General features: G+C 50.1%; 1 protein-coding gene across 1 annotated transcript in view; it reads left to right on the top strand.

The window, feature by feature from the left end:
- Positions 1–26121, top strand: part of ATG7 (autophagy related 7) — a 243980-nt gene extending 217859 nt beyond the window's left edge. Inside the window, exon 19 of the mRNA XM_065884527.1 lies at positions 25851–26121. Within this exon, the coding sequence (XP_065740599.1) occupies positions 25851–25883 (33 nt within the window). The 3' untranslated portion in view covers positions 25884–26121. The remainder of the gene's footprint in view (positions 1–25850) is intronic.
- The last annotated feature ends 568 nt before the right edge of the window (positions 26122–26689 follow it).

Here is a 26689-nt window from a genome sequence, read left to right as displayed (position 1 = left end):
GTGTGGTGGCCACCGCCAGAGACCCTGAGACCACAGCAAAAAAAGCTCATCTCTGACACTATGTCCCAGCGTCTAGTCCAGTACAGGAGACAAAACAAAGCACACATGGAGACTTAAAAACAACATTACAAGAATAAACTCACACTTCGAGGACACAGTAGCGGAGGAGTCATATGTAAAATGTCGTCAGACTCACAACCACATAACCTGTCAGACTGTTGGTGGGGATGAGAGAAGTAGGGAGGAGGGTTTCTGCAAAATGGATAGGCATTTCAAAGGTGGGCCTGGGGGGCATTTCAGGTAAGCGAAATACTGCATCGCAAGCACGGTTGATAACAGGGAGTGGGTACAGCCAGGTGACGGTGGTGACCAGCCAGTGTAGCTGGATAAGAAGGCACCTGAGGAGGGATGGAAGGAAGGACAAGGGATGGAAGGAAGGACAAGGAATAGAGAGCTGGCCTGGGTGCAGGTGCATTTCCACCCGAGGGTGCTGGGGCCGGGGCAGCTCTGCGCTGGTCCGTCAGCCACAGGCCGGGTCTCTCTCATGTTCTTCCCTTGCAGTGACTGTCCTTCACCATCCCCTCCTGCCGACTTCCCTCATGCTTACTCCTTTTTCATTGAGAGGTGCTGGCCTGTGGGGGACCCTCTGGCCCTGGCTGGAGGGAGTGGGGCAGAGGCAGGCCTGAGGCCTGGATGACCCGCGCGGACAGAGCTGCCACAGGTGTGCTGTAATAGCCTTCCCACGTCTGCAGGCATGACGAAACACACTTTGTCTGCTGTGAACAGTTCATTCATTTGTCAGAGCTGCTCACAGGGCGAGTGAGCAAACGGCACGTTCTCCTCAGGAAAAGTCCTGGCTGTGCGTCCACAGGCTTCCTTCTGCTGAACGGGTTGCCAGTCAATGTGTTGAGCATCCTAAGATAAACTTTTTCTTTTTTAACATCTTTATTGGAGTATAATTGCTTTACAGTGTTGTGTTAGTTTCTGCTGTATAACAAAGTGAATCAGCTATATGCATACGTATATCCCCATATGCCCTCCCTCTTGTGTCTCCCTCCCTATCCCACCCCTCTAGGTGGTCACACAGCACCGAGCTGATCTCCCTGTGCTATGCAGCTGCTTCCCACTAGCCATCTATTTTACATTTGGTAGTGTATATATGTCCATGCCACTCTCTCACTTCATCCCAGCTTACCCTTCCCCCTCCCCACGTCCTCAAGTCCTTCTCTATGTCTGCATCTTTATTCCTGTCCTGCCCCTAGGTTCATGAGAACCTTTGTTTTTTTTTTTTTTTGGATTCCATATATATGTGTTAGCATACGGTATTTCTTTTTCTCTTTCTGACTTACTTCACTCTGTATGACAGACTCTAGGTCCATCCATCTCACTACACATAACTCAGTTTCGTTTCTTTTTATGGTTGAGTAATATTCCATTGTATGTATGTGCCACATCTTCTTTATCCATTCACTAAGATAAACTTTTGAATTTAGAGTCATAATGACCTGAGCTGCATCTTGGCCCAGGAATCACTTCCATCCCTCCTTTCATGGTTTTCTGAGAAACTTGGATGCTGAACTGTGAAGTAGAGGTTTGCTTTAGTTGTAAATGGAAATGTAAGAACAATGCAATTTCTTCCCACTGGCACCCCACCTGGACCTCACCTCGTCATGAAATGTGCCCCCAGCCCCAAGATGGACTGTCACCCTCCTGATCACTACCTCCATCTGTGACCCCGTCTAGCCGTGATCTTTGTCTCTCTGGTTCTTCTGAGTAATGAAGAGTAACCCTTCACGTTTGTTTTACTCTTGAAAATGAGGAGTGCCTTCCTCCCATGGTCCCAGGTGAGAGCCCCCTCACCGCAGGGCAGGGCAGGGCAGTACTCTCAGCTAGCAGGTTATAGCGCGCGGAGACCCTAGTCATCCTGGCCCCCTGGGAGCGGGAGGCTGTGCAAGGGGCCCAGCCAGTGGAGCAGGGTGAGGGTGGGGAGCTGGGACTCCTGTCGCATCAGCCTGAGAGGTGGGGGGAGCTTGCAGCAGGAGCAGCCTTACTCCCGTGTGATGCTGGGCGATTCCTCTCAGCCTGAGGGAGCAGCTGGGTGCAGCCTGTCTGGGGGGGCAAAGCCATTCCTCACAGGACGCCCCACCTCCTCGCCCTGGTCCTTTGCTGCATGCCACCAGGAGCGCTCATTCATTTGTAAAGTCCTCAAGCCCAAGCACTGGCTTTCAGTAAGCTCCACCCTGACAACAAAGCATTTGGAAGTTTATTAAATGGTTAAAAATGGTCTAGTCATAATAATAACAGCAGCTAACATTTACCCAGTGCTTACTGTGTGCCAAACACACATATACTTTGTTGGCATCATTTAATTTAATCATCAAATTTATTTGATCTTCCCCAGAATCATCACTTTAGAAAGTGATCACTTAAGACTTAGTGAAACAGGGAATTCCCTGGCAGTCCAGTAGTTAGAACTTAGTGCTTCCACTGCTAAGGGCCCAGGTTCAATCCCTGGTTGGAGAACTAAGATCCCACAAGCTGTACGGTGCGGCCAAAATAAAAAAGGGAAGCGAAAAGATGGCATTTTATACCAACACACTGACCAATCCATCACTAAGCTAGGTTCTGTGAGGGACGCAGAGACTGCAGGGGGCATCTGGTCCCTGCCCTGCAGGTGCCTGAGATTCAAAATGGTAAGAAGAGAATTCGCAGAGCTGATGTGGTGCTAAGAATAGGCTTGTTCTTTTATTCCCTCGTTTAACAGGCGTTTATTGAGCCTGATGGTTGATTTATGCCTGGTTTATGATGTGTTGGTGCTGAGCGCTGTGAGACGCTGCAGACACTGGTCTTAAGGAGCGCATCACCCACAACGAATAAACCAGAAGTGCGGTGTGCTGGGCCCCGCAGGAGAGGGCTAGTCTACAAAGACAGGTGGGAGGCACAAGGAGGGGTGTGAGCTGGTAGTTAAGAACAGGCTTCTCTCCCAAGGTTAATGATAATCTCCCCATGGGGTGAGGAACTATCTAGATAACATAGGGCATGTTTACCAACGGTGCCTGCCAGGCAGTCAGCAGGCAGGAAGATGTATCTACTTTGTTAATGGAGTGAAAGGGCTTTGGAGGAGCCCTGAGTCCGTTCCTCTGCCTGCACACTGGCCCCTGGCCCCCAGTGTCGGTGTTGTCTCGCATACCCGGCTTGGTACCTGGATGCTCACCTGGAGGCTTTCCCAGAGGGGTTGGGACAGGAGCAGGCCTGAGGCTTGGGGAGGACTGGAAGAAGGGGCCCGAGACAGGCACAGCCTGGAGGCAGAGCAGAGAGTGGGCTTTTCACCTGGAGTCCTGGACCTGCAATCGCCCCCCCCACCCCCACCCCCCCACAGACTCAGTGCGGTGCCGCCTGCGGGGCAGGTTGGTCTGGGCTGGCCCCGGGCTGAGCTGTTTAAGCCCCCAGTCCTCATCCCCAGTGCCTCTCAGCATGGCTGTGCGTGTTCATTTAGACCCAGCAAGACCCTTGCCAAGAAAAACAAAGAAAATGATCTCTCAGCGGTTATTTATACTGTAAACCTCCTCTGGAGCGATTTTTTTCCCCGTCCAGCTTGCAGTAATTTATTAAGAAAGATAAAGTGATTTTTAAGTGTGATTTTAAGCGAGTTAGGACCATGCATAGCTTGCTTTCTGTTCTTCTTCTGCTGGATTTGATGTTGTTCCCAGAATGAACTTAGACTTACCTTCTTCTCCTGATGGTTTGGGACCACTGAGAAAAATCCCCATTCTGTAAAAAATAGCCATTGCGTAAACACACTGAGGCAGAAACTTTTCTGAGATGACTGAAAACTATCACTACAAACTACTTTCTGAGAAGAGAGAAGAGATGGGAGGGAGTATGTGGAGCTGATTCTTTGAAGATGTTGTTTTTTGTAGCCACAGTTCTTGCTTCTCTGTTAACCAAAATGCAACTTTCTGAATGTAGTGCCTGCTGTTTATCATCAGACCAAGAGAGAGAAAAGAGAAAAATGAAAGAGGCTTGAAGCACAAAACTCTGAACGGTTTATGAAGTGGGTTTTTAAAAAAATACTAAGAGAATGAACCGTTGTTTCTTTTTCACCCTTAAACATTTAAACTCTTTCAAGTTATGGCCAATTAGAAAAAACCTGGAGTGCATCTCGAGGCCCAGATTTCTCACCATCAGAAACGTGTAGCCACAAAAGAGAGGTCAAGAATTGCGGCACTTCTGAGCTGTCTGGGCTGGAAAAGTACTGACCAGAGGAAAGCCTCTAGCTGGGGGCTGTGGGCCTCCGGGCTTCTCCAGCCCAGTGGCGTAGCTGTGCCCCTCGGCCAGGCGGGCTGTCAGTTTCACCTGCCCCTGAGGATGGTCAAGCCAAACAAGAAAGGAACTTGAGATTCCAGCGACCCACAGTGAAAAGCTTCTAGAGTCTTAACACTGAGCCTTTCTGCTCTGAGTCGGGCCGTGCCGATGCTGTGGCAGCAGGCAGATGCGCCTTCTGCACAGGCGTCTATATTTAGGTTTGGGCAGGATGTTGCCAAGGTAAAGAAAGGCATGGTCCATGTCGCCTCGGCATGCTGTTTGTCTTGGAACAGAGGCCCTCACCGCCTGTCCCCACGTCTTCTGCTCACAGCCAGGCCCTGTGTTGCCCCCAGGGTTAGACATTCTCACCGAGGAGAAGGCATCTCCCCAGAGCCCAGCAGTTTGGAAGGTGGCAGCGCCCTTCCTGAACGGCTGTCCTTCCTGCTGGTGGTACGTGCCACCCGGCAGGGGCTGGACACTGAGGTTGCGCACTGTTTGTCAGCAGGCCGTGTGGTGGAGCCCCAGATGACCCGGGGTGTCCAGTGGCTCATCGCCGGCCTCTCTGAAGCAGTAGTCTTTTAACCCGTAGCGGGCAGCTGCTCTCTCCCGGCTCCGTCTTCTGGGCCTGCTGGCCACCTGGAGACAGAGCCCCAGTCACTGCCTGCCATCACGTACCTGGCCACCTCGGGACCACCTAAGAGCCTCCCACCTGCAGAAGGGTGGCCCAGCTCAGCGGGCCTTAGCCAACCAGCAGCCCGGAGGCTTCTCCCGGCCTCGAGCCCCCATCCCGGAAGCCTTCCCTGCCCTCCCTGCAGGAGCCTCATTCCTGGCCTCCAGTCCTCGCCTGCACTCCTCGCCCCAGTGCCTTGGCTGCCTGGTATCACCCCGGCTGCGTGTCCAGTTCACACCCCCGTTTGCTTGTGAATCACCTCTTCCAGGAAGCCTTCTGTAGAAGGGCCGATTGATTTCTTCCTGGGATTGCTTACATGGGGGCCTCCCTGGAGGCCATGCTGGCATTCCTTCTGGAATGTTCCATCCTTCAGGGCTTAGATCCAGACCATCCTGTGCAGAGCCTTAGCGGAGTGCCCAGACGTTTGCCCCCTCAGCTCAGGCCGCTCCCCTGGGCCGTCTATCAGACACCCTGCCTGCTGTGCCTTACCCTCCTGGCCAGACTGAAGACTGCTGAGGGAGGGGCCTTACCATCTTAGTCATCCTTCTATCCCCAGAGGCACCTAGCACAGCTCCCAGGTCCCTCAGGTGGAGTCCCAACTTCTGTCACCCTAAGACTGTCCTGCATCGGCCCCTCGCGGAGCTGGACAGGCCGTGGGAGGTGGTGATGGAACAGCCGCCCTGATGGGGGCTCTCAGGCCCTCAGACTGAGGGGACAGCTGTATGCCCAGTGGGAGGACCCAGCTCTGCAGGTGGATTTGGCATTTGAGGCACGCAGGCTTCCTGTGAGGAGGGGTCGACCCCCTCAGTTTTCGGATTCACAGGGTCCCTGGCACAGACGTGGGGGAGCCCGGGATGAGGCACGGTTGGTTCTGTCTCGGGGAGAGCCGTGTGGCTGTTCTCGAGCCTGCCTTCCCAGGGCCTTCAGAGCACCTTGGAACCCCTGGACCAGGGCTCCTGCCAGCCTCGTACCGTTGCTCTCAGGGTGAAACACATCTGTCCCTTGTAAAGAATTGCTGCTGATCCCACCAAAAAATGAGCCCAAAGCTTGTCACTCTCAGCAGAGAAAAAGCGGTTCCATGTGGGAGGGGCAGCGCCCCCAAACCCCCACCCCCACCCAAGCCTGCTGCCCACACTGGCCGGCTGGGGATGAGACCCCCTCCACTGAGCAGGTCAGCCAGGCCCTGGCTTCTCTGGGCCTCTCAGGGCCGGTGCCTGGGTAGTGGGAGTTTGGAAGGACTGTCCCCAGGACCCAGGTGAGCAGGCTGGAGGGGAACTGAGGGCCTTCTGGTGAGTTGGGAAGCAGCTCATTAGAGGCAAGTTAGGTAGCAAGAGGGATGTCTTTATGGATTGCCATTAGTGAGCACAGCCAGCTCCCATAAACCCTCTGGGAAATGTGCAGCTGGTGGCCTGGAGAGAGCAGGGCCGGGGGCGGGCCCCACCTTGCCCGCACCCTGCTCCAGCAACAGTGACCATCACCACTGACGCTTGGAGTTTTGTCCTGGCCATGGAGCCTGGACTTCAGGATGGGTCTGTGCCTTCCCAGGACCTTTACTGGGACTGCAGAGGAAGAAAGCCAAAACCTCCACTTCGCAAGAGGTGCAGAGTTTCACGCGTACCTAGGGAGGATGTTTGTGTTCCGCGGAGGTCACTGCCCTTGTTTTCAGAGTAAACGTTTGTGTGAGCGCACCCGGTGGGGGGCCTCCGGGGAGAGTGGACCCTCTCACCTCTCCTTCCGTGGGCGTGGACCAAGCCTGTGGCTCTGACCCGGGACAGGGCAGCCGAGGACCACCCTGGTGTCTAGGGTTCCACGCCCAGCTCCGCCTATGACCTTGCTTAGGCCGTGTCCCCTCTCTGGGCCTCGGTTTCCCCTTCTGTGACAGTGGGTGGGGGGACTTGACGTGTGTAAGATGATTTCCAGCTCTGACATTTAAGGACTCCGATCCTAGCTATTTATGCTCAGCCTGCTGGCTCTCCCTCCAGGGTAGACTTCAGATGTGCACACTGCTCTCTGTTTCTCCTGGCACCGTCGGTGATCATGTTGCTTCCTGCTTAAGTTCAGTGGCTTAGAATAAACCCAGACTCCTCATCATGGACCCTCCCGTCGCAGACCCTCTGCCTTGAGCTTTCCCACCGCAGCCACATCCTCTGCCGTCAGTCCCTGGAGCACACGCGCCCGTTCCTGCCTTCAGATCTCTGCGCCTGCCGGTCCCTCCACCAAGAGCCAGCCTCCCTCTGCTCTTTGATGGGCTGGCTCCTTCCCATTTTCAGATCTCAGCTTAAATGTTGCCTCCAAGAGGGCTTACAGAAAATCCCTGTCTAAAGCAAATGCTCCTCTGTTACTCCATCTCACACTCCGTGTTTACTCTCCTTCGTGGTACTTAGATGTCTTGGAGCTATTTTCTTAGTTCTGGTTGTGTGTTAGTCTGTTGTCGCCCCCACTAGAACGTGAGCTTCACACAATCAGAGGCCTCCTGAGAGTGGAGGCCGTATCTGTCCCGGTCACTGCTGCACATCCAGAGCCTAGCATCGGGCCTGGGATGCAGTGGGTGTTCCCTGTTTGTTGAATGGATAAGTGGCTGGCTGGCTGGATACTCCATAAAGAGTATCGTTTTTCTTCCTGATCTCTCAGTCTCAGGCACCATTCTCCCTCAAGGGTCTGAATGTAGCAATGAGGGAGATGTTACGTAAAACAAGTGTCCTATATGAAGTCCTCAGCCAGTAGCCAAGAGGGTTTGTGTTGCTGTGGCCTCAGCGCAGTTGGACTCAGATTCATTTAACATTTCTTAAGGGCCTGCCTGATGCCAGGTTCTGGGTGAGTGCTTTCCGTTCGTATTTTATTTACCCGTGACAACCTTTGTGAGGGTGGTGGTGGAAACTAAGTCTCAGACAGATGAAGTAACCTCGCCTGAGATCAAGGAGCTGTGCAGTGGGAGAGCCCAGATCTGTACTTGGGAGCACCTCGCTCCCTTCCTATCCAGCGCCGCCGAGCTGAGCTGTAGCCGTAACAGAGCGGCGGCCTGGGAAGGGTGTGTGTGACCTCAGATGGCCTCTATTATCCACTCCACTAGGAGGAACCTGGAGCCCAGGGTTGACTGACCATGCGGGGCATCACGGGAACCTGACAGAAGGTCTGTGGCATATCTAGCCCCGGTGACATACAGAGCGTGGGGGGCTCTGTTGGGATGACTGACAGCTGAGAGCCCAGAAGACAGGCCCAGTGATCCTGCCCTCTCTGCGTGACCTGTTAGCTACTTCAGGAAGGCCTTTCTTTTCTTTCTTTCTTTTTTTTTTTTTTTTTTTTAATTTTTGGCTGTGTTGGGTCTTCGTTGCTGCGCGCAGGCTTTCTCTAGTTGCGGCGAGCAGGGGCTACTCTGTTGCGGTGTGTGGGCTTCTCACTGCGGCGGCTTCTCTTGTTGCAGAGCACGGGCTCTAGGCACAGGCTTCAGTAGTTGCAGCATATGGGCTCAGTAGTTGTGGCTCGTGGGCTCTAGAACACAGGCTCAGTAGTTGTTGCACACGGGCTTAGCTGCTCCGCGGCATGTGGGATCTTCCCGGACCAGGGCTCGAACCCACGTGCCCTGCATTGGCAGGCGGATTCTTAACCACCGTGCCACCAGGGAAGTCCCAAGAAGGCCTTTCTGAGGCGAGCACAGACTCTGTCGTACAGTTACCCTTCAGAGGATAGTTCTCCCGGCAAGATACTCCCTAGGAGCTTCACAGTGACTTATATTGCCAGAAGCCACAGTGGCGAGAGAGCATGGGGCATGGAAGCAGAGAGACCTGGGTTTGAATCTGGGCTCTGCTGTTGTCTAGATGTGTGACCCTGGCTGAGTCATCTGCCCTCTGAGCCATCACCTTTTTATCTGTAAAGATACCATGGTGTGGTAGAGATTAAAGAGGGTCACATTTGAATATGACACAGAATTGGCCCTGGATAATTCTTGTGACTGAGCTGGTGAAGGAATGACATCACAGACAGGAGGAAACAGGTTTGTGGTATTTTCAGCATGAAAAGCTTTAATTAGGCTCTTCTGTGAGATCAGTTACCCACAACTTGTAAGAGCTTACCAAAAAATGTTCGTGATGGCAACAGGGATTTTTTTTTTTTTCCAGGTTGTTAAGTTGTGTTCTCAATCATTTCAAGCAAATAACAGCAACTCCTGTGTACCCAGTGTGGGTACTATTCTGAGCACTTTAAATCCTTTGTCACAACAGCATTATGAGGGAGATGCTGTTTTTGTCTTCGTTTTTCAGATGAGAAAACAGAGGAACAGAGAGATCAGGTAAATAGCCCAAGGTCACCCAACTAGTAAGTGGCAGAGCAGGGATGCAGTCCAAGAAGTCTGGCTTTAGAGGCAGAGCTTGTTACCCCTCGGCTAAACCATGGGGTGTTGATTGGTGACTAAAGGGGAAATCCTACCCCGGGTAAGAGAAGGCCTGCCATCTAGCTGAGGAAGCAAGGATGCTAGACCGTAGTGATTCTATTCCGCTCAGTGGTTGGAAAATTACAGTCAGAGTAAAACGGTTGGGAAACAGTCTGGGTGCTGAAAGGGTGGGAGGGGGCCCCCCTTGGGGACTGCCCACCCTCTGCCTTCTTGCCCGTTTTGGAAAAGTCACAGTATTCCTCTTATTATATGTTTTGGCAATTATTATAAATATGTATTTATATTCTGTGAACCCACACACACACCTTTTAGCTTTTGCTGAATTTTAAAAATCACATTTATTGAGGTGTAATTTACATACAGTAAAATATATGTAAAAGTGTACCTTTCTATGATTTTTGAGAAACTTACACACCTGTGTAACTACTACCACAATCAAAATATGGACAATGTCTATCACCCCAAAAGGTAAAGATTTCCTTGGGGCCCATCACACTCAGATCCTGTACCAGCCAGCCCCAGACAATCAAGGGTCTGTTTTCTGCCATTACAGATTCCATCTGTATTTTCTAGGGTTTCATATAAATGCAACATATTTTTTTTTTGCAACATATTTTTTGTTTTATTTTTTAAATTTATTTTTATTGAGATGTAATTGACATAAAACATTGTGTAAGTTTGAGGTATACAGCCTGTTGATTTGATACATTTATTTTTGCAATGTCAGTGTTAGCTAACCGCCCCCTATCGTGTCCCATAATTATCATTTCTTTGTGTTGAGACCAATTATGACCTATTCTCTTAGCAGCTTTGAAGTTTATGATACAGTATCATTTTGTATAATCACTGTGCTGTGAACTAGCTCTTCAGGACTTATTTATCTACTAGTTCCAAATTTGTACCCTTCAATTCTCCAGCCCCTCGGCCTCTGGTAACCATCATTCCATTCTCTGTTTTAACAAGTTCGGCTTTTTTAGATTCCACATATGTGATATCATCCAGTATTTGTCTTTCTCTGTGTGTCTTATCTCACTTAGCATAATGCCCTCAGGGTTCATCCTTGTTGTTGAAGATGGCAGTATTTCCTTCTTTCTCATGGCTGAATAGTATATATACAGCATATCTTCTTCACATGTTCATCTGTTTATAGACACGTTGTTTTCCTATCTTGGCTGTTGTGAATAATGCTGCAGTAAACACAGGACTGCGTGTATCTTTTGGATACCCTGTTTTCATTTCCTTTGGATAGATACCCAGGATTGGAATTTCTGGATCATAAAGTACTCTTCTTAAATTTTTTGAGGAACCACTATACTGTTTTCCATAGTGACCAAACCAATTTGCATTCCCATCAACAGTGCACAAGGGTTCTCTTTTTTCCCACATCCTCACCAACATTTGTTACTTGTCTTTTTGATGACAGCCATTCTAACAGGTGTGAGGTGATCTCTCACTGTGGTTTTGATTTGCATTTCCCTGATGATTACTGATGTTGAGCATCTTTTCATGTACTGTTGGCCATCTGGATGTCTTTGGACAAATGTCTGTTTAGTTCCTCTGCCCAGTTTTTAATCAGATTGTTTGGTTTATTGTTTGGTTTTGTTGTGGTGGTGGTCGTTACTGAGTTGTATGAGTTCTTTATATATTTTGGATATTAACCCCTTATCTCATATATGATTTGCAAGTATTTTCTTCCATTCTGTAGATTGCCTTTTTACTTTATGGTTTTTTAGCTGGGCAGAAATGTTTTAGTTTGACGTTTGATTTTTGCTTTTGTTGCTTGCGCTTTTGGTGTCGTATAAAAAGAATCATTGCCAAGACCAATGTCAAGGAGCTTCTTCCATATCAGGTTTTTAGTATCCGATCTTATGTTTAAGTTTTTAATCCGTTTTGAGTTAATTTTTGTGAGCGGTATAAGATAGGGATCCAATCTCATTTTTCTCCACGTGGTTATCCAGTTTTCGTAACACCATTTATAGAAGAGACTCTCCTTTTCCCATAGAGTGTTATTGGCTCCCTCGTCAAATAATAGCTCTCTATTCTGTTCCGTTGGTCTGGGTGTCTGTTTTTATGCCAGTACCATACTGGTTTGATTACTGTAGTTTGTAGTATAGTGTGAAATCAGGAAGTATGAGGACTCCAGCTTTGTTCTTTCTGAAGATCGCTTTGGCTATTTGGGGCCTTCTGTGGTTCCATACAAATTTTAGGATTGTTTTTTGGAAGTATATATTGAATACTCTTTTGTCTGGCTTCTTTTGTTCAGTAAATTTTTGAGATTTATCCATTTTGTTGCATGGGTCATTAGTTTGTCCTTTTGTATTGCTGAATAGTATCCCATTTTATATCATAATTGTTTATTCACTCATCTATTGATGAGTGTTTGTTTCCAGTTTGGGACTATTGAAAATAAAGCTCCAGTGTGTGCTTGTTAAACAAGTCTTCATGTGGACATTTGTTTCCATTTCTCTGAGTGATTACCTAGGACTGGAATTGCTGGGTTATCATATAAGTGTATATTTAATTTTTAAGAAGCTGTTGAACTGTTTATCAAAGTGTCTGTACCATCTCTTCCCATCAGCAGTGTATGAGAGCTCTGGTTGTTCTGCATCTTGGTCAACACTTAGAGCTGGCAGTCTTTTTAATTTTGGCCATTTGAGTGGGTATATGGTTTTTATTTCTGTATTCTAATGAGAGTGGATGTTGAACATGTTTTCATGTACTTGTTTGCTGTCCGTATATCTTCTTTTGTGACATTTCTTTCAGATCTTTTGCCCATGTTTCCAATCGGTTATTTATCTTCTTATTGAATTTTAAGAGTTCTTTATATTTTCTGGACGTAGGTTCTTTGTCAGGTATATGCATTGCATGTATTTTCTCAATATCTTTGGCTTGCCTTTTCATTTTCTTAATGTTGTCTTTCAAAAAGCATTGAATTTTGATGAAATCCAGTTTATTAATTTTTAATTTTATGGTCCATACTTTTGGTATTCTAAGAATTCTTTGCCTACCTCTAAGTCTCATTATTTTTTTTAATGTTCTTTTCTAGAAGTAGTTTTATGCTTTCTGCTTTTACATATATATGTCCATGATTCATTTCAAATTAATTTCTACGTATGATTTGAGATAAAGGTCAAGGTTCATTTTTCTCCATGTGGATATCTAATCGTTCAAGCACCATGTGTTGAAACAACTCTCCTTTCCCCTTAAGTTACCTCGGCACCTTTTTTGAAAGTCATTCGACCCATATATGTGTGGGTTTGTTTCTCACTATTTTTTTCCACCCTTATGTCAGTACTGCACTCTCGGGTTCCTGTAGCTTGGTACAAAGTCCAGGGGACAGCTTCTGCCTCATCTCGAGGTCTCTGGTGGTCAGGCCCGGAGGCCGGGCCCTCAGGAGAAAGCCTGTGGGGGTTGAATCTTGGCCCTCTGCCGATAGCCCAGGGCATCTGCATTTGCATATTTAAAGTTTCAAAGTTCTCTCTTGGTACCAAGTCAAGTCTGCTCTGAGTCTGTTTAGATGCTGCATTTACTTCACGCTGGAGCTCTGAGCTCTCACACTTTCCTCTCTTCCATCTCCCCCTCTCCAGTGTTGACCCCCATAGCGCTTTGAGGTAGAGAACAAAAATGCCAAAGTGTCCGCCTTTATATGGGGCCCTTATCAGAAAGTTTTCTAAGGAACTGAAAAGAAGAACTACATAATGGAAAACATTTTGCAGCCTCCAGCACGGCCATTTATCTCAATAACCATTTCATTTAAAATGTGGGCCAAACGTATAAATCATATCTTGAAAGAAAGTATGTTGGTGCCACAGAAATTGCCCTGTATTCTTACCACCTAATTTGAAAAATGTGTTGCGAAGCCAGGAAGAAAGCAAGCAGGCCTGGGGCCTGGCCACCCTTCTCCCTCACGTCCCCTTCCTCATGCCTCGTGTCGTCTCCAAAGTGAATCCCCACTACTCCCCAGTCTGAGTGGAGAATCCACACCCTGTTGTCAGTCGCTGCTGCTGCTGCTGCTGTTTGAGAGCCTCCCTCCTTAGAGATGAGGGGTTGAGAGCCCAAACCCACTGCTACCCGTCCTTGGCCCTCCCCACAGCAGAGCTCAGTCACACCTCCGTCTTTTGGCCGACCGGCCGTAAACCCTCCTTAGAGCTCTTAGATGTTGGTCCTCATTTAAGGACACGCCTGGAGGGAGGGGGCTAAATATATAGCAGGGCCCTGAGCCCCATTTTCCAGACTAATCACAGGGGGAGGTGATGGGCAGCCTGCACTGTGGGCTGGGAATTCCGGCTGGGCTCTTCCACTTAAATCTCACTGGGGGTCCACGGTTAAATGGCAGCATTCCCCCCACCCCACCCCACCCTTAGCAGGAGGTTTCTTATTTTGCTTCTCAGCACTTCCTGGGAGGGAAAAACACAAGAAACCAACAGGCACTGAGTCCCTGTGCACAGAGCCACACCCTCACCTCCACACTCCCTGGGGAGCGTCAGGACCGCCCCTCTTTACACAACCTTTTTTTCTGATCATGGAAGTCATAAGTGAGCATTATAAAAAAAATTCTAAAATAAAGAACAAAACTCACACCCATGATTCCACCACTCAGAGGCGACTGTTCTGATTTGCTTTTTACTCCTAGCCCTTTTTTTCCACCAAGCATGTATGTCAGTGGGGTCAGACTGAGCATAGAGTTTTCTCTTTTCAGAGATTTCTGATCATTTTCTCACATCATTAAAACTTGCTTGAAAACATGTTTAACGCCTGCCTAAGTACTCCCTCCGGGGCGCGGCCAGGTTCTCTCGCCCAGTCCCCTCCATGGTGTGGGGAGGCCACCAGTTTCTCTACTCTGGCCCAGGGGGCAACTTGAGCCCCCTGCCCGCCATGGGCTATACCTTCTCCCCCTGCCGCCCATGTCCCTCTGCCCTAGCTTTGAGGCCCAAGGAGCCCCAGAAGGTGGAAGCAAGCCTGGGTGGACTGTCACCAGGTGGTGTCACCTGAGGTCTGCATCTCCAGTCTGGTTGCTGCTCGCAGCAGCCTCTTTTCCTCTGCTTCCCTCCTGTGCCTCCTGTAAGATGATGGCCCCCTGGCACCCCCTCCAGGGCATCCTATCCCTGTATCCCACGTCAGCTGAGTGCTTGGTGCCTGGAGCAGTGAAGTGAGGACCAGCCAGGCGCCGCCCAGCACTCCTGAGCGCCGGCCTGGCGTGTTGGCCTTTTTCTCTGGATCTAGGCTCTGAGGTAGGAGGCTGCCTTCTTCAGATCATCTCCTCTTGTCACTCGGAGCCTTGTCACTTGTCACAGAGCATCTCTGCGGGGGGGAGGAGCAGGGAGGATGGGGGCAGAAGCCCTGAAGGTGGTGTGCAGGCCGCCTGTGTGCACGGGGGCTGCAGCCACACAGGGTTGGGGGGGGGACACACCCCACTCCTGCCACTGCTGCAGCCACCAGAAAGCATTGCCTTTCGCCTTTCCTCCCTCCCCATCGGCTGCCCAGGGTACTTGCTGTAAATCATTATTTGCATCCTATCAGCTCCCTTGGCCACCACAGTTTCTTTCTAGTGAAACCTTAACCTTGTTCCTGGAACCGTGAGGCAGCGCACGCAGGGCCCCTGATTTAGCACCGGTGGGGGGCCACCAGGGGGAATGGGAAAGGCTGGTGAGAAGTTCTCCACCAGAAGCCTCTAGAGCTCCATGCTGCCACACAAGTTCTAGCTATGTCTCCATCCCCCTCCCCTCCACTAGCCTTCCACTGCCTGGTCTCTGGAAGGCTGGGTTTGGGGCTGGGGTTCCCCAAGAAGAGGGGTTGGGCCTTAATTCCTCTCCCAGATCTGGCGTCCAGCAGAGGCCAGGCTAGAGGAGGTTGAGAGTGTTTGGGACACAAGGATGGAGTGGCAGGTGAGGGTCTTTCAAAAGGGAGGCACCAAAGTAGTGGTGCATCAGAGGGGCGTGCAGACCCCTGAGGATGGCACATGGGGAGATTGCTTCATCTCCACTGAAGGAGGGTGAAAGGCAGGTGGATGGAGTGTGAGCAAGGGCCCGTGACAGCCAGCGACAGACAGCAAGGGCCCCTGGAAGTTCCCTGCCGGGCATGGGTGCCGTCCCCTGGGAGCCCTCATCATCTGCCCCGGCTTCCTCGCACAGATGCTGTACTCTCTCTCTTCCCTCTTGTCTGTCCCTGACAGCTGTCATCTGCTCACACCAGGCAGCCTAGGCAGTTCCCTTCAGTCACCCTTGTCTGAGGGGCAGAAGAATCTTGAAGCTTTCAGATCACATGGTGCCTCCAGGGAGCTGGGGCATGTGCTCTGTGCTTTTAGATTCTGGACTTATGGTGAAAGGGCAGGGTTATTCCCGTGGTGTGACCGGAGCTCCAGGTGGAAATCTGGGAGTGGGCTCAGAACCTGGGCCCTCACCCAGGGGCCCCTCCTGCTACCCTCCCCAGATGTGACACGAACAGCCCCGGGGCAGACAGGTTAGCCCGAGAGGCACCACTGGAGAGCCCCACGGCTGCTGCACACACAGCACAGTCACCAGCGAGCACCCATCCCCCCCCCCAGGCCTGGGAGTCCAGAAGCAAGAACTGCCCACCACTCTGCACTCCCGGAGCCTGGTGTGTGGCTCGATGCAGGGCGGGGCCCAGGGAGGAGAACAGGGCATCAGTGGTCTGGAGTCAAGGCCTGCCTGGAAAGTTGGCTCTACCGCCCGCCTACCCGGCAGGAGATGCCCACAGCCCTGCCCCATCGTCCTGTGGACGTGGAGGCCAAAGGCTTGACCTGCCAGGATCCCCAGCAAGCAGGTGGGCTGAGGGACCCCTTCTTTACTGCTTGATTCTTGGGTATCATGTTCACACCCAGAATTCCCCTTTCTTTTTTCCACTGTGGAATCGCACCCAGGGCAGCTGGTTCTGAATCACTGTTCATTCAAAAGCCACCTATCGGGCCAGGCTCTGCACCAGGGCTGGGCGCCCACCCTCGGGCGGCTCGCTGTCCTCTGGGGAGTCAGGCAGATGTACAAACTAAAACACGGTGACGAATGACGGGGGGTGGGGGGGGTTGGGGAGGAGTTGGCAGGAACCAAACGGGCTGTGGAGCAGGAGCCAGCCCTGCAGCGCAGAATCGAGGGGAGGGGTCTCCCTTGCCCAGAGCAAGGGAAGAGCTCGAGAGCCCGGCAGCTAGAATCTGGTGAGCTGGAGGGAGGGTCGTGGGAGGTGAGCTCAGAGAGGTGTGGAGCCCAGTGGCCCAGAAACGAGCACGATTGCACTCCTCCTGTGTAGACAGCACCAGAGAGTCTGTGGAGACCCGAAAGAGCCCCCAGGGGCCAGTGATGCCTGTGGACAGGAGGCCCTGTTCTCCGGTGGGCACCTAGGGTGGAAGAGTGACCCTGGAAGCAGCCCTGCCTTCCTCCTTGGGATCCCAGCCCCGTGTCTCCACCCAGGGGGACAAAGTGGACGCCTGTGGGGATGCCCGGGGTCAGGGAGGGGTATTGCCTGGAGGCTGGCCTGCAGCCTGCGCTCCGCTCCTCCTGCCAGGCCACCTCCTCCCCTCCCTTCCTTGTCCATGACTCTGACCTAGAATGTTGGGGACCAAGCACAGGCCCACAGTCCACTGGCCAGGGGAGCCCGGCAAGCTCTGCTGTCTCCCTGGGCCTCGGCCATGATTGGGTCCTCTGTCCCAAGCAACCCTGCCTGGCCCGGCCCTCCTGTGGGCATGTGTCTCTCTGGCCGAACCTGTTTGGAGCCTTTTTCTCAGTGCCTCCTGTCCGCTTCCTCCTCTGGTCCCACTGGCCCCCTGGAAGTGCTCAGTCAGGGCTCCCTGACCACCAGACCCTGGCCCACCATTGTTTCCCATAATTTTAAGGAAAGTACTGACCACCTGGACAGGCAGGAAATGAAGGAACCCCCTCCCCTCCTCTCACCTAATGCCGCACTACCCAGTAAATGTTTCTGAATGAGTGAACATATGAGTGAATGAATGAATGGCTATAGTGTTACCCACTTGGAAACATGATGGGACCTTCATTCTTCCCCCCAAGTGGACGGAGCCCTGGCTGGGAAGTCTGCCGGGGAAGCCCAATCCAGTGTCCTCACCTGGTCCCCAGCATATGCCACCCCCAGACCCCTCTGTTCTCGGTCCTTCCCAGTAGAACGAATCGTACCTGTGAGGATCCCACTGAGGAGGTATGGGGAGCAGGGCTGCTCAGAGGCCCAAGAGAGATCGGGATATTTTAATTTTTATCTTAAAAATAAAGAAATGCTAAAACTAGGTTTCAAAAATGGTGGTAGATTTTAAATGTTTACATTTAACAAATGAACACTTTTGACACACGTACACAAGTATAACCATGCCATTTACGGGGTAATTACAGTGTTTATAAAAGAAAAACCTTAGTTCATGGCAGGCTCCAGGCACAGTGTGGTCCAGAAATGGGACACAGGTTCGAAATTGAAAGACAAATGGCTCCTCTGAGATGCGTCCGTCTCGTTGGGAGAGTGGAAAGTGAAACCTTGAGGCCCTCTGGGGGGGTGTGGTCCAGCGCTCGTGCTCCCTGACCCCGTGTGACGGGCCTCAGCGGTTGGAAGGCTCCCCTTCCCCACATGCACAGTGGTGGCCCCAGCCCCGCCAACTACACACCTACACTGGCCTGAGGGCTGCAGCGCGGGGGCTGGGGGAGAGCATGAGGGGCCCGGGTCAGAGACTGCCCAGGCCCCCCAGCCAGCACACGCTACCGCCAGTCCTCTCCTCGGGGGGCCCAAAGGCCGAGCCAAGAGGCAGGAGCTTAGGTTCCGCTTTCTGAACAGTGTTGGAGGACAGAGGTTAGGGACTCTGGGAGCCAGCTGCCCTGGCCTTTACTGCCCTGGGTTAGCTGTGTGTTGGCCGTGGGGCCACTCACTGGGTGCCAGGCTAACAGAATGTCAGCTTCTGCCCTTTACTGTTTTTTGGAAGGAATTGTGCTCAACAGTAAGGAAATGGTGAGATAAAGTGGAAGAAGCCTCTGCTCTACCCCTTACTAGCCTGGCCTCCTTGACAAGTTACATAACTTCCTCTGCACTTGAGTTGCCTACTTGGCAAAAGGGGACAGTCACCCCAGCGTCCCCAGGCTCTTGAGAAGACGGAGTGTAGGCAGGTGTTTGGCCAAATAATATTCCACTGTAAGGAGAGACCACATTTTCCATTCATTGCTTGGTGGGCAATTGGGTTGTTTCCACTTTTTCACTGTTATGAATAGTGCCACGAACATTCGTGTACAAGTTTTTATGTGGACATGGGTTTTCATTTCTCTTGGGTATACACCCAGGAGTGGAATTTCTGGGCCATTTGGCAACTCTATGTTTAACTGTTTGATGAACTGCCAGACTGCTTTCCAAAGTGGTTGGACCACTTTACACTTCCAGTAGCAACGTATGAGGGTTCCAGTTTCTCCAAATCTTCACCAACACTTGTTACTGACTTTTTGATTAAAGCCACCCTAATGGGTGCAAAGTGTTATCTCCTTGTGGTTTTCATTTGCATTCTCCTGATGCCTAATGATGATCAAGTGTCTTTTATGTGCTTCTCAACCAGTTACCTGTCTTTTTTGAGAAATGTCTATTCAGCTTCTTTGCCCATTGTAAAAAACTGGGTTGTCTTTTTATTATTGAGTTGTCAATGGTCTAGATACAGGTTCCTTATCAGATATGTTTCTCTCACTCTGCGTTGTCTTTCCCTTTTCTTTATAGTGTCCTTTGATGCACAAAAGATTTTTATTTTGATTAAGCCCAATTTATCTATTTTGGTTTTGTTGCTGTGCTTTTGGTTTTTTTAGTTTTTCAAATACACAGAAGTGTCTCTTGATTCTAAAGTGAAAAGGTACGCTCAGAGTAGCCTCACGCCCATTCCACCCACCCCGTAGGTAGCCATTTACTTTAATTTCTGGCTTATCATTCCTGTTTATTTTTGCAAATTTTATGAAGAGTGAGCTTGTTGGGTCAGGAGTTGACACCTCAGCAGTTCTGTGGGCCGTTGCCACGTTTTCACCTGTGGGCCATACCACTTCTGTCCTAGCAGCGCTACAGGAGAGTGCCGTTTCCCACAGCACTTGTGTGGGGTTTTGCCAATCTGAGAGGTGAAAAATGTTCTGCGTAGCTTTTTAAAAAATGTCAACTTTATTAAAGTACAATTTACATATAATAAAACACACGCATGTAAAGTGTATAGTTTGGTGAGTGTGGCAAGTGATCTGTCACCATAGGTTAGTCTTGCCCTTTCCAGAATTTCATATAAATGGATTTATGTAGACTTGTGTCAGACTCCCATGACTCAGCATAGAGATTCTGAGAGGTATACACATTGCTGTGTGCCTTGGTGGCTGGTTCCTTTGATGGGGAGCAGTGTCCGCTGGATGGATGTCACTGTTTGCCTGTTGATGGACATTCGGATTGAGCCTAGTCCGTGCCTATTAGGACTAAAGCTGCCATGAGCATTCTTGTAGTCTTTTTGCAGACCCGTGTTTGCATTCCTTGGGGTAAACGGGAATGGAGTCACTGGGGCGCATGTGATGTGTATGTGGACTCTGAAGTCGCCAGGCTTTCTCCTCACGGACTGTGCCCTTTCCATTCCGACGAGCAGCAGCTGGTGAGTCCCTGCTGCTCCACATTCTCGCAGACCTTTGGTGTGGCCAGCCACAATTTTTCATTTTGGCCATTCTAGAAGGTGAGGTATGCTGTCTCTTAGTGGTTTTTAATTTAAAATTTGTATTGCAGTATAGTTGATTTACAATGTTGTGTTAGTTTCAGGTATACAGCAAAGTGAATCAGCTATACATATATCCAATCCTTTTTAGATTCTTTTCCCATATAGGTCATTACAGGGTATTGAGTAGAGTTCCCTGTGTTATACAGTAGGTCCTTATTAGTTACCTGTTTTATATATAGTAGTGTGTATATGTCAATCCCAGTCTCCCAATTTATCCCTCCCCGCCATCCTCTGGTAACCGTAAGTTTGTTTTCTACATCCGTGACTCTACATCTGTTTTGTACATAAGTTTATTTGTACCCTTTTTTTTAGATTCCACATATAAGTGATATATTTATTTTTCTCTGACGGATTTCACTCAGTATGACAATCTCTAGGTCCATCCATGTTGCTGCAGATGGCATTATTTTGTTCTTTTTTATGGCTGAGTAATATTCCATTGTATATAAGTACCACATCTTTTTTTTTTAATATTTTTTTTCTTTTTTAAATGGTACAGTTACTTTTTATTTTATTTATTTATTTATTTTTGCTGTGTTGGGTCTTCGTTTCTGTGCAAGGGCTTTCTCTAGTTGTGGCAAGCGGGGGCCACTCTTCATCGCGGTGCACGGGCCTCTCACTATCGCGGCCTCTCTTGTTGCGGAGCGCAGGCTCCAGACGCGCAGGCTCAGTAGTTGTGGCTCACGGGCCTAGTTGCTCCGCAGCATGTGGGATCTTCCCAGACCAGGGCTCGAACCCGTGTCCCCTGCATTAGCAGGCAGATTCTCAACCACTGCGCCACCAGGGAAGCCCTGTACCGCATCTTTATCCACTCCTCTGCTGATGGACGTGTTGGTTGCTTCCATGTCTTGGCTCCTGTAAACAGTGCTGCAATGAACATTGGGGTGCATGTATCTTTTCGAATTATGCTTTTCTACGGATATATGCCCAGGAGTGAGATTGCTGGATCATACGGTACTTCTATATTTAGTTTTTTAAGGAATCTCTGTACTCTTCTCCATAATGGTGTACCAATTTACATTCCTGCCAGCGGTGTAGGAGGGTTCCCTTTTCTCCATGCCCTCTCCAGCATTTACTGTTTGTAGATTTTTAAAAACTTATTTATTTTATTTATTTATTGCTGAGTTGGGTCTTCATTGCTGTGTGCGGGCTTTCTCTAGTTGCGGCGAGCGGGGGCTACTATTCCTTGCAGTGTGTGGGTTTCTCATTGCGGTGGCTTCTCTTGTTGCGGAGCACGGGCTCTAAGCTTGTGGGCTTCAGTAGTTGTGGCGTGCAGGCTCTAGAGCGCAGGCTCTAGAGCACAGGCTAAGTAGTTGTGGCGCATGGGCTTAGTTGCTCCGTGGCATGTGTGATCTTCCCGGGGAGGGCTTGAACCCGTGTCCCCTGCATTGGCAGGCAGATTCTTAACCACCGCGCCACCAGGGAAGCCCTGCTTGTAGATTTTTTTGATAAAGGCCATTCTGACCAGTGTGAGGTGGTATGTCATTGTAGTTTTGATTTGCATTTCTATAATAGTGATATTGAGCATCTTTTCATGTGCTCTTTGGCCATCTCTTTGTGGTTTGGATTTGCATTTCCCTAAAGACTAAGGATGCTGAGCATCTTTTCAGGTTCTTATTAGCATTGTATTTCCTCTTCTGTGAAATATGTGTCCAAACCTTTTGCTCACTTTTAAAAACTCAGGTTATTTGTCTCTTTATCATTGAGCTGGAAGAGTTCTTTGTATATTCTGGATCTGAGTCCTCTTTATGTACAGTGTGGCTCTGTCGTTTGCCTTTTCATTTTCATAGTGGTGTCTTTCAGAGACCAGAAATTTTGAATTTTGTGTCCTAAGAAATTTTAGCATTTCTTTTCTTTTAAGTAAGGTTGAACACCTTTTTTTATGTATAAAAGCTGTTTGCTTATCTTTTTCTGTAAACAGCCCATGTCTTTGGCCTGTTTGGTTTTTTTTTTTTAATCAGTTTATTGGTCTTTTTCTTCTTGATTTTAAGAGCTATTTATATGTTAGGGGGATGAGCCCTTCATGGTGTGTGGTGATATTTTCACCCAGTGTGTCATTTGTCTTTTCAACGTTGCTTACAGTGTTTTTTCCATGCAAAATTCCTCACGTGTGTCTTTACATCATCCACTGTATCTGTTTTTATTGTTTATAGATTTTGGATCATCAGCTCCCCACTCCCAAGTTATAAAGAAATTCACCCACGTGAATTTGCATCCAGTATTTGAATGGTTTCATTTTTTTACACTTACATCTCTGCTCCATTTGGCCTTGATTCTGATATACAGTGAGGCATGGAATCAATTTTATCTTTTTGCAAATGACTCTCCAGTTGTCCCTATGTCGTTTATTTAAAAGCTCATATTTTTCTAATGATTTGAGATCGCATTCCTCAGACCTTTATTATTAAGATACTAAATTTCCATGTGTATTTGGACATTCTGTTCTGTTCTGTTTCTTGACTCATTTGGTTCCACTGGCCCATTTGTCTGTGCTCCTGCTGACACAACCCTGTAAATTACAGGCTTTATGACTTGTTTAAACACAGAGTAGGGGAACTGCCTCACTGCTCTTTTCATACTCAAAGGTTTTCTTAGATAAGTCTTGCTTATTTCCTTTTCCACATAAACTTTAAAACCAGCTTGTCTAGCTCCAGGAAAGATACTTGATTTTTTAAAAACTGAGATTGTGTTAAATTTATATGTTTACTTGGGAAAGTTGACATCTTTATTGATGTTGAATTGTCCCGTGCAAAAAACACAGGGTGTATCCCCATTTATCCCAGTTTACTTTCCATACAGTGTTTGTGAGGACTGTTACAGGACTGTTTTGAATGATTTTCTCCCTAAAGATGTTGTGCATTTCATGTTAGGTTTACTCCCTAGTAATTTATCTTTTTCATTGCTCTTACAATGGGTTCTTCTCTTTCATTATGTTTTCTAACTGGATGTTGTTTGTATACAGGAAGGCTATAATTTTGTGTCATTAATTTCGTATCGTGCTATCTTACTGAATACTCGTTATTATCTGTATTCATCTTAGCATTTATTTTCTTGGGTTTTCTAGGTATACTTGCATATCATCTGCAAAAAAAGATCATTTATCTCTTCCTTAGGGTACGGACATTTTTAAAGCTTTGCGTTACCTATTGCCAAATCTCTTCTTTTAAAAAAATACGGTACCAATTTATACTCCTCCTGGAAGTGTTTCACCATGCCCTTGCTAGCACTGAGTGTTAACATTTTTAAAATCTTTGCCAGTTTATTACAACCTTTATTCATTAAGAGGACATGGCCCCGTCTTCCCCAGGTGGTGGGCAGAAGGCTGAGGACCTAGCAGGGAACAGACTAACCTGGGAGTCCAGTCTACCAGGAGCTGAGGCTTAAGTTTCTCCCCTGCCCCCAACTTTATTGAGGAATGGCTAACAAATTAAAACTATATATTTAGGTTGTACATGTGATTTTTTTAAAGGTATACAATGTGATCATTTAATATGTGTATGCTTTTGAAATGATGTCCACAGTCAAGTTAATTAACACATCCTTCAGCTCACAGCCCTTTTTTTATTTGTGGTAAGAACACTTAAGATCTACCCTCTTAGCAAATTTAAAAATATACGGTACTATAAACTATAGTCAGTAGGCTATACACTAGGTCCTCAGGATTTATGCTTCTTATAACTGAAAGCTTGTACCCTGTGACCATTTCCCCATCCCCTCCAGGGCCTGGCAACTACTCCCTGGTTCTATGAGTTTGGCTTTTTTAGATTCTACACGTTAAGTGATATCATACAGTATTTGTCGAGGCTGAAGTTTCTGGAGGTTTACACTTAAGACTGCTGCTGCCCTCCTGAGCCCAGCCAACGGCAAAAGGACTGGCTGCCCTAGCAGAGAAACCCCATCTCCGGCCCAGACAACACATTCTGGAAAATCCCCGAGCAGTTCTGTAAAATCCATTGCCTCCCCCCAACCCCCCTTTTGCAGAGTCCCATCATAATCAGCCCTTTGGGTGCCTTACTTGATCCCCTACGCAGCCTGGGCAGTGCCAGGAACAAGGGGAAGAGCCAGGACCCCTCCCCGCTGCCCATGCTCGAGCCAGCTCTCTCCCTGCCCTGCCGTGCGCAGAGGATTCCTCCCCAGAGCTGAGAGCCAATACGATGGATGACAGAATGGATTGAGGCTCCTACTTTCCCATTAAAGCCCTTCCCAGGGCCTGGCCCCCCAGGGTCCTGTGAAGAGCCCTGGCTACCCACTTGCAGGAGGGCGTTTGCTCACTGACACGGACTCTGCCCAACCCTGGCTGGCGGCCCACCTCCCCGGAGGCTGGGCGGGAGGACAGAGGGGGCCGTGGCCCGCTGGGCTCACCCCCCTCGTCTTGGCCTGGCCCCCTCCTCCAAGCAGCCTGCCCCAGCCCTGAAGCCCAGGCAGCCTTTTTACTCACATAACCCTTTCCCTCTCACCTGTGTTCCCAGCTCTGTACCTTACTTGCTGTGTGATCCTGGGCTAGTTGACTCCCCTTCTCTGAGCCCGTTTGCATCTACACCTCCTCACAGGCTGTTGTGAGGAGTGAAGGAGGGAGCATCTGCGCCAGGTCGGCAGAGCCCGCGTGTGTTTACTGAATGAGAGTGAAAGAATAAATGAATTGTGTCAGAGAGCCCTCTGGTGCCCCTTCCCCCACTCAGATGGTTAGAACTGGAGGTGCGTCAGATGCAGCCTTAGTCGGAAAGGTAACAGCTCCTCCACCACCAGCCCCCATCCCACACAAGGGGGCAGGCCCAGGGGTCTGTGTCAAGCCTTGCTGAGGATGATCTGGGTGGGGAGCCTGGCCCAGAAAAGGGCAGGGCCACCAGGCCACCCTCAGGCTGCTGGGCCCCAGCCCCAGTCTCTCCGCACCATCCCCGCTGCTTCGGGCGTCTGGACCTTGGTGGTCTCATCCCAGTGTCCTTGGACAGCAGGGTGCATGTAAAAGTGAGGGTGTGTGTGAGAGGCACACCCACCACCAGCCCTCGGCCCCAGGCAGTTGGTCCTCAGGAGAGAGGAAATTTCCTTCTCTGTATTTATTTTCCACATCCCCGACACTGAAAGCCAAGCTGGTGTTGATATTTACCTTGGCTGGGACTCCCCATCTCTCCGGGCCAGCCTCGCGTAAACACGGTGTTCCTTTCCTCGGCTCTGCCAGCATTGAGGTGGCCTTTTGCAACCAATTCTAGGAATTTTGAAAGTCTGTAGGCGTAAGTTCAGGGGCCAGGCGCACAGGGTGCGAGGAGCGCCTGGGGGCTCCATGCCGGCCTTGGGCCTTCTCCCGGGGGTTCACGCTGGGGGTGCAGAGACAAAGCTGGGCCTGTGGGGGCCAGCGGGCAGGACCCCCCCTCATTCCTCTCATTCCTCGGGGCCCATGGTGGCCAGAGGGCTTACTCTGGAGGGCAGCAGTGGTCAGCGCCACAGAAATGGGAGTGAGTGGGGGGCTGGGCGGGGCAGGGACGCTGCGGCAGTGGGAGGGTCCGCACGGCCCGGTCCAAATCCCCGCTCCCCCAGCTCGGCCACCGGGGGCTCATTCACCAGGGAGGCCTTGGGCAAGTGACCGCAGGGCTCTGAGACGTGGTTTCGTTATACAGGAAACGGGGGGTCAGTCCCTTGGTGACAAGGGGGCTGTGAGGCACTGCAGGTGGCAGCCGTGTTCCTTTTGCTGTCGCCACAGCTGCACGGCTTTGAGGCAGCATCACAGGTGGTGCCGGGCGAACGAACGCTCTGAACATGTCCCGTTCTCCACGCAGATCTGGGACATGAGCGACGACGAGACCGTCTGACACGCCCCCCACCCTGGCTGCCGGCCCGCTGAGGGGCTCTCAGTCTCCGGAGCAGGACGCTGCCCCCAGGACCGGTGATTGTGGTGATTGTCCAACCTTTGTGGTCCCCTCATCTCCATACCTTAAGGACTGGGGCCTTCGCTCTGCTGCCCAGGAGCTTCTCCGTTTCTTATGATTCATGGTCCCACCAGTTCTCAGCTAAATAATAACCTTGGCTTCGGCCTTGCCAGTGATCTGGGACTTGGTTCCCTCCACGAGCAGTTCTTTCTTCTTGTCACACGTGTTTGGTAGTCAGGCTCCCGGGATTCTCCTGGCCGTGACCCCCATGGGGTGGAATGAGGAGAGGGAGGAGTTGGCCCAATGCAGAGCAGGCAGGGAAGTGAGAAGTCAGCTCCTTGCCGCAGCCATCGCGGGGGCAGTGCCACAAAGCCCGCAGAGGGGCCCCGGGCACTTGTGAGCGCTGGGGTTCTCGTCAGCTTGGCCTGCAGGCGGGGGAGGCAGGAGAGCTGAGGCACGTGCGGGACAGAAGGGACCGCACTTGTCCCTGTGAACCCAGACCCCCGCTGAGGACGGAGTCTGCTGCCCAGACAGCTCCCCCCACCTGCGGGCCTGTCCTCAGCTGCGGGCTCGGGAGGACACAAGTGTCTGCTGCTTTGTGCTGGTGGCAGGGCCCAGGGACAGATCCTCAAAGCTGCCTGTGTGGGGCCCCTCCTGCCTCTGTACAGGACACCTGAGGCCCAGAGAAGGCTTCAGACCCCACGTGAGAGCCTGCTCTCCTGCCACAAGCAGGGGCAGCTGCGCCTTCC

Source organism: Phocoena phocoena, chromosome 10, assembly GCF_963924675.1.
Source record: "Phocoena phocoena chromosome 10, mPhoPho1.1, whole genome shotgun sequence".
In the NCBI taxonomy this organism is placed as follows: domain Eukaryota; kingdom Metazoa; phylum Chordata; class Mammalia; order Artiodactyla; family Phocoenidae; genus Phocoena; species Phocoena phocoena.
The sequence above is the reverse complement of the archived record's forward strand: the minus strand, read 5'-3'. Positions and strand labels throughout refer to the sequence as shown.